General features: G+C 37.8%; 1 protein-coding gene across 1 annotated transcript; it reads left to right on the top strand.

Annotated features, from left to right (window-relative positions):
- Nucleotides 1-10,533: 10,533 nt before the first annotated feature.
- LOC145950314 (uncharacterized) lies at nt 10,534-11,064 on the top strand. Its single transcript, XM_083061399.1, has one exon. The coding sequence runs from the start codon at nt 10,534-10,536 to the stop codon at nt 11,062-11,064; it is 531 nt and encodes a 176-aa protein (XP_082917525.1).
- The last annotated feature ends 1,269 nt before the right edge of the window (nt 11,065-12,333 follow it).

The raw sequence follows: 12,333 nt of genomic DNA, 5'->3' as shown, positions 1-12,333 counted from the left end.
AGTTGATGGACTTTAGTCCCATTCCCCTTGATGATTCAAGTACTTATTGATGCATCAACCCTTTTGTGAGTGGATTTGCAAGATTATTTTCAGACATGATAAAATCAACAAAAATAACACCATGAGTTATCAAATTTCTGATAGACTTGTGTCTTATTCTTAAGTGCCTTCTTTTTTCATTTAAGTTTTTGCTAGTAACTTTAACAATAGCAACTTGACTATCACAATGCATTGAGATTGGAGGTATAGGTTTATTTAATAAAGGTAAATCATATAATAAATTTTAAAGAAATTTGGCCTCACTACTAGTAGTATCTAAGGCAATTATTTCAGTTTTCATAGTAAAATGAGAAATAATAGTTTGTTTTGCAATTTTTCAAGCTATTGCACCTCCAGTTAAAGTAAAGATATAACTACTAGTAGATTTAGTTTCATCGGAGTCAGAAATTGAATTTTCATCACTAAAACCTTCAATTATAGTAGGATAACATGCATAGTGAATGCCATAATTAATAGTTCCTTTAAGATATTTAAATAACTTTTCTAGAGCAAGCCAATGTGAATGATCAGGATTATGAGTATATCTTTCTAACCTACTAATAACATATGCAATGTTATTAGTGTAGAGTAATTAGAAAAATGCAACAAGGAACCAACAATTTGAGAGTATTTAAGAGGAGAGATACTTTCACCAATATTTTTCTTCAATTTTATATTAGAATCAATTGGGATAAAAAAAAATTTCACGTCAAAATAATTAAAATTTTTTTAACAATTTTTAAATATAATGTGATTGTGTCAAAACAATACCATCATGATTCTTAATTAACTTAATGCCTAAAATAACATCAACAAGGCCAAGATCCTAAATTTCAAAATTACTAGACAAGAAAGACTTCACATCATTTATAACATGTAGATTACTACCAAAGATTAAAATATTATCTACATAAAGACATAAAATAATACATGAATTATCATGAAATTGTTTCACATGAACACATTTATCGCTATTATTGAACCAAAATAACTTGTATGATGAAACAACTTGATCAAATTTATCATGTCATTGTTTAGCATTACTAGAAAAACATTATTCCACGTCAACAATTTTACATCGGTTTTGTCAAAAACGATGTAAAATTAAAATACAGTGGCAATTTTGTAATTAAATATGAAATTTTAACATATTTACATTGGTTTTGAGTGGAACGATGTAAATGAGTACTATTTTACATCAGTCTTTGAAGTAACCAATGTAATATTATCTTCATCAAGGCAAAAAAAATTGCGCTTTTCTCCTCTCACACAAAGTCACGCGGATTCTCCTGTCTTCATCGCCTCTTGTAAACGCAGACACCGAAACTGAAACCCTATTCTTCATGTTTGAATCATTCTTCTCACGCTCAAGATCCATTCTCCTCACATCTAAACCCTATTCGAAGCCCCATTACTTGTCTGTGGTAAAGTCGATCGAAATAGTGAAGCAACCGCATGGAAGACGAAGCCCCTTCCTCCCAAGTCGCATCGCCGCTACACTATCACTCTCCTCCCTGGCGACGACATCGGCCCCAAAGTCATCTCTATCGCCAAAGACATTCTTCTCCTTGTTGGTTCCCTAGAAGGTAACCCTCTAATCGCAACATTTTTATTTTCTATTAGTGCTTGTTGAACCAGGGATAAAAATGAGAAATAGCTCAAGCCAAAGATTGGTTTGCTTCAGATTCGGGAAGGGCTTTGAGTATTTGCAAATCTAAGATCGGCTACTATATTTCCTCAGGTAACAATTTATTTGTGTTGCATTTTCTCATTCGTGATGGTGAAACTGAAATACAATTGAGGGCAAACGTAATTTCTGTCTATCTGTTGTGTGATTTTAGTTGTGTTATTTCTTCTATAGTTAGTGGATGCTTCAACTCTGAAGAGAGAGATTGCTGAAAGGGTTGATCTCATGGTTGTGAGGGAACTCACTAGAGGTCTATTGTGTTATGGTTTCCTAATGTCCCTAGGATAGTTAAATTTTGAAATGTTAATTCTCCATCCATTTTCTTTAACTGTGGCCATGTGTAGCTAATTCACTAGACTAAGTCTTGTTGTTGTTTAGGTATATATTTTGGAAAACCCAAGGGCTTTGGCACCAATGAAAATGGTGGATTGATTGGCTACAATATTGAGATTTATGCCGCACATGAGGTATCTTACTATTATATAAGGGTTTTATAGATAAATAATGCATGCCCAACTGGTGAGCAATAAAAGTATATGAATTACAATAAATTTATGAAGGTTGATGAACTTGGTTGAATATTTCTGGGAAAGAGAATTTGTGTGGAGTTTCTTGTACAATCATTCTGAATGATTTGATCGACTAATGCCTAGTTATGAAAATTAAAAAATATCTCTAATTTGACTAAAAATTGTAGTTGCATCAGTTGGGATTTTCTTAAGATCTTTAGTTGAAACAGTGAATGTTTTGTTAGGAGGAGTTAAGAGAGATGGAAGGGGAAGTTAGTTGAGATAGTTAGGATATCAATTAGTTGGTTAACACATTAGGCAAGTAAATAAAGGAATGTAAGGGAAGGGGATTCATTCAGTCTTGTATCATTTCATAATTGAGCTGTTATATGTGGAAGGAGACATCTTTTGCAAAGAGGAAATCACTGGAGGAGAGATATCCCTCATTTGTTGTGTCAATTCATTCAACTCAATAAAATATTTTTCTTTTAACAATTTCTAGTCTAGTTTCATAACACATTGTCTAGGAGGAAGGATAAGGAAGTGTACTTTATGTAGATGTGAAATTCACTTTTTCTTTCCCTCTGAAGAGACTTTTTGTTTTATTATGGAGTTGTATCTTTTATCTAATTTTTGTATTAACTCTAGATGTATGATTCTCTGATTAATAATAATTTGTATATCAAATTGATTGCATAGCTCGTTTTGCATTTAAGATTGCTCAAAAGCATAGTGGGAAACTTTGCTCTGTTGACAAAGCCATTGTACTAGAGGTATGTATTGTTTGATTAATCCACAAAACTCATTCAGGTATAGGAAGAAAAAAAAAAGTTCATTGCAGATGCCTTCCAACTGAATATGATATTTGTAGACACCCAATTTCGTCCGGGGGACTTACAAACAAGGGAATGGACCTCTTTTTTTGAAGGGAAGGAGCTCTCGAAGCATGCAAGCTAAAGGATAGGACATCAGAGGGCCCAAAATCCCAAATCAACTTTTTAGTGGCCCGGAACGGGCCGTTCCAGAATTAGAACGGGCCGTTTCCAAGTCCAGAACGGGCCGTTTTAGATTTGGAACGGGTTGTTCCAAGTTTTTAAAAAAGGGCAAAAAACCTAAATTGGAACGGGTCGTTCCAAAATCGGAACAGACCGTTCCAAACCTAAAAAAGGTGTTAAAATCCTTAAACCGGAACGGGTCGTTCCTAAATTGGAATGGGCCGTTCTGGTATATTAAAAGGGGCCCAAAATTTGTACCCAGAACGAGCCGTTCTCATTTCAGAACGGGCCGTTCTCATTTCAGAACGGGCCGTTCTGGTTCCCCGGATCGGGCCGTTCCGATTTCAGAACGGGCCGTTCTGGACCCTTTCTGAAGTCTATAAATAGACTGCTTGGGCTCATTTCTGAGGGATTCCAAAATTTCGTCTAGACTCCTTAGAGCACTAAATTTCTCTATTTTTTTCTCTCTCTCCCTCTCTTTTGTATTTCTTGAGATTTTTGTGAGGCATTGTAGTGTGAAGGGTTGCTACAAAGCACCTAAAATCTTCCTGTTTTGAAGATTCAATTCAATAGAGCTCATTCAAGAGGTATTTCAGTTAATCTTTTTCTCCTTTTTTATTTATTTCTTCTCTATAATAAATAGTTATAATAAAAATAATCATGTAGACATTTTAGGATTAATTGTAGAATTTAAATTTCAAGCATGTAAATAATTACTAATAAAAGGGGATTTAATATTTATATTATTATCATTTATAATGTTAACTTCATCATAGAGTACTGTGACACCCTCTACCCCAACATACATATACAGTAATTATAAAAAAATAGAATTTTTCATCAATAAAAATCAAATTTCCAACCACGTAAGGGTAAAGAGTTCACATTCATAAACTTAATCCAAATAACATGCCAGTAAAATTACAAAGAAATAAAACTGAATTTTCCAAAATAATTTAATAAGAACATTTTAAACTAATCCTATCTATGTCCCGATGTCACATGTCCTATCAGAACAAAACCCAACATAGAAGCCTAAGCTTCATCACCAACATCCTCAGCCTCACGCTGATGATCACCTGTATATCAAACAAGAGAAACAACACAAAAGAAGGGAGTGAGAAACATCTCACTCTGGCTCACGGTGTAGGAACGCACACCGGATAGCCAAACACAAACAATACAGTTTCCTCATAGATCAATCAACAACAATAGTTTATTCAATCATCCAAGTCATACAAATAGTAATTTATCATCATTTAATAATAAGGATGCACATGCATGGACACGGACTTCACATTATCATGCATGTGGCGCCAGTTGTAACATCCTAAATTTTTCATTAATTAAATTTTAATTAATTACTATTTTTATGAAAATAATTTATATCATTTTATTTAGTAATTTTATAAAATTGCAGTAGATTCTAAATAATAATAATTATATTTACGAGAGAAACTTGAGTCTAGTAGTTATTTATATTTATATTCTAGAGAGCAGAAAATAAATTAGTATTTTAAATAATTAGAGAAGTTGAAACTGTTTTATTTTTTTTAATTATTTATTTACCATTTTAATTAAATAGAGGGGGATGGGCGGGTGAGTATGGGCCTGGCCCAGTCGGAATTATTAGAGGGGTTTTGGGGGTAGTCAGTTACCTAATATTCATTTTAACGTCAGACGCTTGAAGGAAGAGGGGAGAGGAGAAAATTCTTGAAGGAAGGCGTAAAGTGTTCAGATTGCTCCGTCGTTCTTCTGTTGGCCTTCGTTCATCATCCTTAAGGTACGGGGGGGATGGGTTTCTTCATATGTGAATATAGGGGTGTTCGGGTAGTGAGGGCAATCCCTAAGTCCCTCTAGGAACTCCATTTAAAATTCTGAACGATTATCTGTGCAATCGATGTTCTAAATTCTTAATTCATTTGGAAGGACTTATTTCTTGAATTGTCTTTGAATTCCATTGGGGCTTTCTTGTTAATTCTTTATCCTTAAATTTGATGACTTGAATTTTATGTGTTAAGAAGAGTTTAGATTTTTTTTTGTAAGACCAATGGAAACCAATTTTTGAGGCTTGAGATGTGTATGGATTGATTTGGAACGTATGAAGAATATAAATGGAGTTAAAATGAACCAACGGGGTGTAGAAGTAGTGAAAATTGGTAAAAACCTTGTTGGAGATATTGCATGGATTGTTATTGACATGTGATGATGTTATATAATGGAGATGCATTAATTATGAGTTACGTGGGATGCATGAGTTGCATGAGACTTATGAGTTGCATGTGGTGCTTGAGAAGCCAGACGTGGCTATATTGCATTGGACCCTGGGCCCAGAGAGGGGTTGAGACAGGGGGGACCATGACGGGAGGCATTTCATGCGTGGGCCGTTGGGTGTTTAACTGCGCAGCTCACTGGCCACATAGGGTTTAACGGTGGGTGGATTGCCTTTGCACGGGCCGCTGGGTGTTTAACCGTGCAACATACCGGCCCTGGGAGGGTGTGAGAACGGTATGCTCGCATTGGCAACAACTTAGGGAATTGACGAGGTACGCCCATTGTGCGGAGTGCCAAGTTGAGACTCTTAGGAGAGGAGATTTGTATGAGCATATAGTGAGCATGTGTATGAAAGCTTGTATGATTGAAAAAAAAATGATGTTTGGTAATTATATGAGATGTATTTGTTGTTTATATTTAATGATGATATTTTGGTGCACGGTGTGGGGTGGGAATTGGGTAGCTCTATGTTCATATATGATGTTATCTATCTCTGACCGTCCTGTTTTTATGTGGTTTTCTTTTAGGTGAAGATGAAGGCACTCATAGTGTTGAGTTCTAAAGGGAAAGGGTTCTGCTCTGATAGGATGTGACATTGGGGCATGAATTTAGGATGCTTTAGTTATGAATTGTTATTTGTCGTTTGAGGAGACTTATTTTTAGGAGTTTTATATTCACCTTATATTTGTAAATTCTGGATTCCTTTCATTTTCTTTAGAGACCTTGATAATTTTCTTTTAAGAGTAAAACTTTATTATTATTATTATTATTATTATTTCTATTTATTTCAAGACTTGTGAACCTATGAGTTTTTATTAAAATATGTGGACCCTTCTTGATGTTATATTTATTGAATTATTCTTATTGTTGTTACTTATTTATTATGGGGTAGAAGGGTGTCACATTTAGTGGTATCAGAGCAGGTCGATTCGTTCGGCCTTGAGTTATGAGCTTGCTATGTTTCTGTGGGTTGTGCTGTGATGTTGTTTAACTGAGATGATTGTTTTAATTGGTTTGTTTTGTTTTGACTCTCTACTTTTCTGTGAATCAGAAAAGTGATGTCTGGGGGAGGTAGGAATGATCGTGCTATCGCTGAGGCCTTGATGGCTATGGCTCAGGCTGTAGGCAACCTGAACCAACATCAAGAAGTGGACTGGCTTGCTCGGTTCCAGAGGAACCATCCACCTACCTTCCGTGGTGGCTATGACCCGGATGGTGCTGCTGACTGGATGTTTGAGGTGGAGAAGATATTCCAAGCTATTGAATGTCCACAGGTACAGAGGGTATCTTTGGCTGCCTTCATGTTGTCTGGAGATGCTGGAATCTGGTGGCAGAGTACCTACCAGAGGATGATTGCTGAGGGTACTCCGATGACGTGGGATAATTTTAAGAGGTTGTTTTTGGAGAAGTATTTCCCACAAGATATTCGCAACAAAAAGTAGGTGGAGTTCCTTGAGCTGAAGCAAGGGGATGATACTGTGACAGATTATGTGGCCAAGTTTGAGGCACTGGTACGATTTTGTCCCGCTTATGAGGGTGTTGCAAATGAGGAAGCGAAATGTGTGAAATTTATTAGTGGTCTTCGACCGGAAATCAAGCAAGCTTTCAACTACCATGGCATTGCTAGATTCCACGAGCTGGTGAACAAGTGCAGAGTTTATGATGAAGATAATCGGGCTAGAGTTGCTCACTACAAAAGTGGAGGGCCTGTAAGGAATCAGAGCAGGCATGGGTCTTCTAGCAGGAGTAAGCCTTACTCTCGTCCTGCTGGAAATTCAAACAGTAACGGGGGTAGTGAGGGTTCAGTGCATAGGAGGAGTCAAGCTCCATCCACGAGCCAGACATCTAGAGCTGGGAGTACTGGTTCTACTCCTTCCTTCACTTGCTTCAAGTGTGGGAGGCCAGGGCACCGAGCTAATCAATGTGGGGATAGGGAGGTCACCTGTTTCAGATGTAATGAGCGGGGGCACATTTCTCGAGATTGTCCTCGTGCACAGCAAGGACCAGTGACGGCTAGTGGAGAGGCTGGGGGGAGTGCTAGTGCTAGTCGGGGTACCGGTATCAGCAGGAGTGCTAGTGCTAGCGGCAGTGCCAGTAAGCCGAAAGCTACAGGGAGAGTATTTGCCTTGAGTGGTACTGAAGCCGCTCAATCCGACGACTTGATCCAAGGTATGGGTTTCATTGCTGGAATTCCTTTAGTTGTATTGTTTGATTCGGGTGCGACTCATTCGTTCATATCACATGCTTGTGTTTCCAAATTGAGATTGCCTGTTTCTTCCTTACCTTTTGTATTGAGTGTGGAGACGCCAACTAGTGGGTCATTTTCTACGTCCGGCGTATGCTTGAATTGTTTTGTTCATATTAATGGTAGAGACTTCTTAGTTGACTTAATTTGTTTGCCTCTGAGTCAGCTAGACATCATTCTTGGTATGAACTGGTTATCTTCCAACCATGTTCTTTTGAAATGTGCTGATAAAACTATTGTTTTTGGTCAACCCCTTGAGAGAAAGAGCAAAGACTTTTTGACTGCCAACCAGGTTGAGGTGTCTCTGAGAGAAGATGCCCAGGTATACATGTTACTAGCTTCTTTGAGTTCTGAGAGTAGCGCTGTCTTGGATAGATTACCTATAGTATGCGATTACCCTGATGTGTTCTCTGAGGATATGTCTAATCTACCACCCGAGAGGGAGACAGAGTTTTCCATAGACTTAATACCGGGGACGGGACCCATTTCAGCTGCACCTTATAGGATGTCGCCCTTGGAGTTAGCCGAGCTTAAGAAACAACTAGAGGAGCTGTTAGAGAAGAAGTTTGTGAGACCTAGTGTATCACCTTGGGGAGCACCTGTCCTATTAGTGAAGAAGAAGGATGGTAGCATGAGGTTGTGTATAGATTACCGCCAACTCAATAAGGTAACGATTAAAAATAAATATCCATTGCCTAGGATTGATGACCTTATGGACCAACTGGTGGGGGCATGTGTGTTTAGTAAGATTGATCTTAGGTCAGGTTACCATCAGATTAGAGTGAAAGAGGAGGACATACCCAAAACTGCATTTAGGACTAGATATGGACATTATGAATACCTTGTAATGCCTTTTGGTGTGACTAATGCTCCTGCAATTTTTATGGATTATATGAACAGAATTTTTCATCCGTACTTGGGTAAATTTGTAGTTGTCTTTATAGATGACATACTCATTTATTCCAAAACTAAAGAGGAGCATGAAGAGCACTTAAAGGTAGTACTTGAGATTTTAAGAGAGAAACAGTTGTATGCTAAATTGTCTAAGTGTGATTTCTGGTTAGAAAAGGTGAGTTTCTTAGGTCATGTGATTTCAAAGGGGGGGTCGGTGTAGATCCTTCTAAGGTAGAAGCTGTGCTTAAGTGGGAATCCCCTAAATCTGTGAGCGAGATTAGAAGTTTCCTTGGACTAGCTGGGTATTATAGGAGGTTTATAGAGGGGTTTTCTAAGATAGCATTGCCTTTGACTGAATTGACTAGAAAGGGAGTTCCCTTTGCATGGAATAGTAGGTGTGAGACTAGTTTCCAAGCCCTTAAGGAAAAATTGACTAGTGCACCAGTTCTAGTTTTGCCTGACCTTAATAAACCTTTTGTGGTATATTGTGATGCTTCTAAGATGGGGCTAGGTGGAGTGTTGATGCAAGAGGGAAAGGTAGTAGCTTATGCTTCTAGGCAGTTGAAAATCCATGAGAGAAATTACCCTACCCATGATCTTGAATTGGCAGCTGTAGTATTTGTTTTAAAGATTTGGAGACACTATTTGTATGGTTCTAAATTCGAGGTTTTTTGCGACCATAAGAGCCTTAAGTATCTGTTCGATCAGAAAGAGTTAAATATGAGACAAAGGAGATGGCTTGAGTTCTTGAAGGACTATGATTTTGAGTTGAGTTATCACCCAGGTAAGGCAAATGTCGTAGCGGACGCTTTAAGCAGAAAATCACTTCACATATCTTCCTTGATGATTAGAGAGATGGACCTTCTAGCTCAGTTTAGGGATCTAAGTTTAGCTTGTGAGACTACCTCTAGTAGCATAAGATTAGGCATGATTCGTGTAAGTAATGACATGTTGAAGGAGATTAGAGATGCTCAGTTAGAGGATTCATTCTTAGTGGCTAGGCGAGAGGCGATAGAAGGAGGTAATGGTGGAGAGTTTGTATTGGGTAGCGATGGAGTAGTAAGATTTGGTGACCGTGTGTGTGTACCTAGTGAGGCTACCCTTAGGCGTTTGATACTTGAAGAGGGGCATAAAAGCAAACTTAGTTTCCATCCAGGTTCAACCAAAATGTATCAAGACTTGAAGAAGATGTTTTGGTGGCCTAGAATGAAGAGAGACATAGAGGAGTTTGCGAGTGCTTGCCTAGTATGCCAGAAGGCTAAGGTAGAACACCAAAAACCTTCAGGATGACTTCAACCCTTGAGTATACCAGAGTGGAAGTGGGATAGCATTTCCATGGACTTTGTAGTTGCTTTGCCTAGGACTGTTGGAGGGCACGATTCTATTTGGGTGATTGTAGATAGATTGACCAAGTGTGCACATTTCTTACCTATTAATATTAAGTATTCCCTAGAGAAACTTGCTAAGCTTTACATTAGTGAAATTGTGAGATTGCATGGTGTACCATCTAGCATAGTTTCAGATAGAGACCCTAGGTTTACTTCTAGATTTTGGGAGAGTTTGCAACAAGCATTGGGGACTCAGCTTAGACTTAGTTCAGCTTATCACCCTCAAACCGACGGTTAGACTGAGAGAACTATACAGTCATTAGAGGATTTACTTAGAGCCTGCGTGTTAGATCAAGGGGGTAGTTGGGATAGCTTCTTTCCTTTGATAGAGTTTACATATAATAATAGTTTTCATTCTAGCATAGGCACGGCACCTTATGAAGCACTATATGGTAGGAGGTGTAGAACACCTTTGTGTTGGTGTGAGCCGGGAGATAATCTTGTTTTAGGACCGGAGGTAGTACAACAAACCACAGAGAAGGTTAAGTTAATTCAAGATAGAATGAGAACAGCCCAGGGTAGACAAAAGAGTTATGCTGATAAGAGGAGGAAGGACTTAGAATTCAAAGAAGGAGATCATGTATTCCTGAAAGTCACTCCGTGGACTGGGGTTGGTAGAGCATTGAAGTCTAAAAAGCTTACACCTCGTTTCATCGGTCCGTATCAAATTCTTAAGAGAGTCGGTACAGTGGCTTATCAAATCGCTTTACCTCCACATTTGTCAAATCTTCATAATGTATTCCATGTTTCTCAACTTCGAAAATACATCCATGATCCTTCGCATGTGATTGAGTCGGATCATCTTGAAGTTAAGGAAAACTTGACAGTAGAAACCATACCGGTGAGAGTTGAGGATCGAATGGTGAAACAACTTCGAGGTAAGGAAATTCCTTTGGTTAAGGTGATCTGGGGTGGAGCAACGCCGGAAAATGCTACTTGGGAACTTGAGGAGAAGATGAAGGATTCTTACCCGGAATTGTTTGCTTCAGGTAAATTCGAGGACGAATTTTCTTTTAGGAGGGGAGAGTTGTAACATCCTAAATTTTTAATTAATTAAATTTTAATTAATTACTATTTTTATGAAAATAATTTATATCATTTTATTTAGTAATTTTATAAAATTACAGTAGATTCTAAATAATAATAATTATATTTACGAGAGAAACTTGAGTCTAGTAGTTATTTATATTTATATTCTAGAGAGCAGAAAATAAATTAGTATTTTAAATAATTAGAGAAGTTGAAACTGTTTTATTTTTTTTAATTATTTATTTACCATTTTAATTAAATAGAGGGGGATGGGCGGGTGAGTATGGGCCTGACCCAGTCGGAATTATTAGAGGGGTTTTGGGGGTAGTCAGTTACCTAATATTCATTTTAACGTCAGACGCTTGAAGGAAGAGGGGAGAGGAGAAAATTCTTGAAGGAAGGCGTAAAGTGTTCAGATTGCTCCGTCGTTCTTCTGTTGGCCTTCGTTCATCATCCTTAAGGTACGGGGGGATGAGTTTCTTCATATGTGAATATAGGGGTGTTCGGGTAGTGAGGGCAATCCCTAAGTCCCTCTAGGAACTCTATTTAAAATTCTGAACGATTATCTGTGCAATCGATGTTCTAAATTCTTAATTCATTTGGAAGGACTTATTTCTTGAATTGTCTTTGAATTCCATTGGGGCTTTCTTGTTAATTCTTTATCCTTAAATTTGATGACTTGAATTTTATGTGTTAAGAAGAGTTTAGATTTTTTTTTGTAAAACCAATGGAAACCAATTTTTGAGGCTTGAGATGTGTATGGATTGATTTGGAACGTATGAAGAATATAAATGGAGTTAAACTGAACCAACGGGGTGTAGAAGTAGTGAAAATTGGTAAAAACCTTGTTGGAACTCGTAAAACGCAGGTTTAATTGCACAGAGGGGAGTCTGGGCAGAGATTTGGGCGCTCAGCGCCAGTTTTGGGCGTCGGGCGTCGGGACCCCGACATACGTTTGTAATTTTGCGATATCTTTCTGTGTAGTTATCCAAATCGAGTGCCGTTTGTTTTTTAGAAACTAGACATCTGGGGCTACCATTTAGACACAAGAATCGTGTAAAAATATTAATATTTGATCAAGTTATGTGAGTTGCAATTTGAGCCTTCCAATCTGTGTGCGAACCACAACATCAATTTTTGTGAGCCCTGAATGGTAACCTAAACGACTTTATTAGGATTTGTGTTCTTCATGAAAGTTGTAGATATTGATGTTAGGATTCTAATGGAGTTGGGATCACTTAGAAAGGATATGTATATCTCGAGTTCTGGTTAA

Source organism: Cajanus cajan, chromosome 8, assembly GCF_000230855.2.
Source record: "Cajanus cajan strain Asha chromosome 8, NIPB_CcT2T_4, whole genome shotgun sequence".
NCBI lineage: Eukaryota > Viridiplantae > Streptophyta > Magnoliopsida > Fabales > Fabaceae > Cajanus > Cajanus cajan.
Note: the sequence above shows the minus strand (reverse complement) of the source record. Positions and strands in the feature narration are given on the sequence as shown.

Coding starts and splice junctions, on each gene's coding strand:
- LOC145950314 (XM_083061399.1), top strand. CDS start 10,534: ATGAGAACAGCCCAGGGTAGACAAAAGAGTTATGCTGATAAGAGGAGG.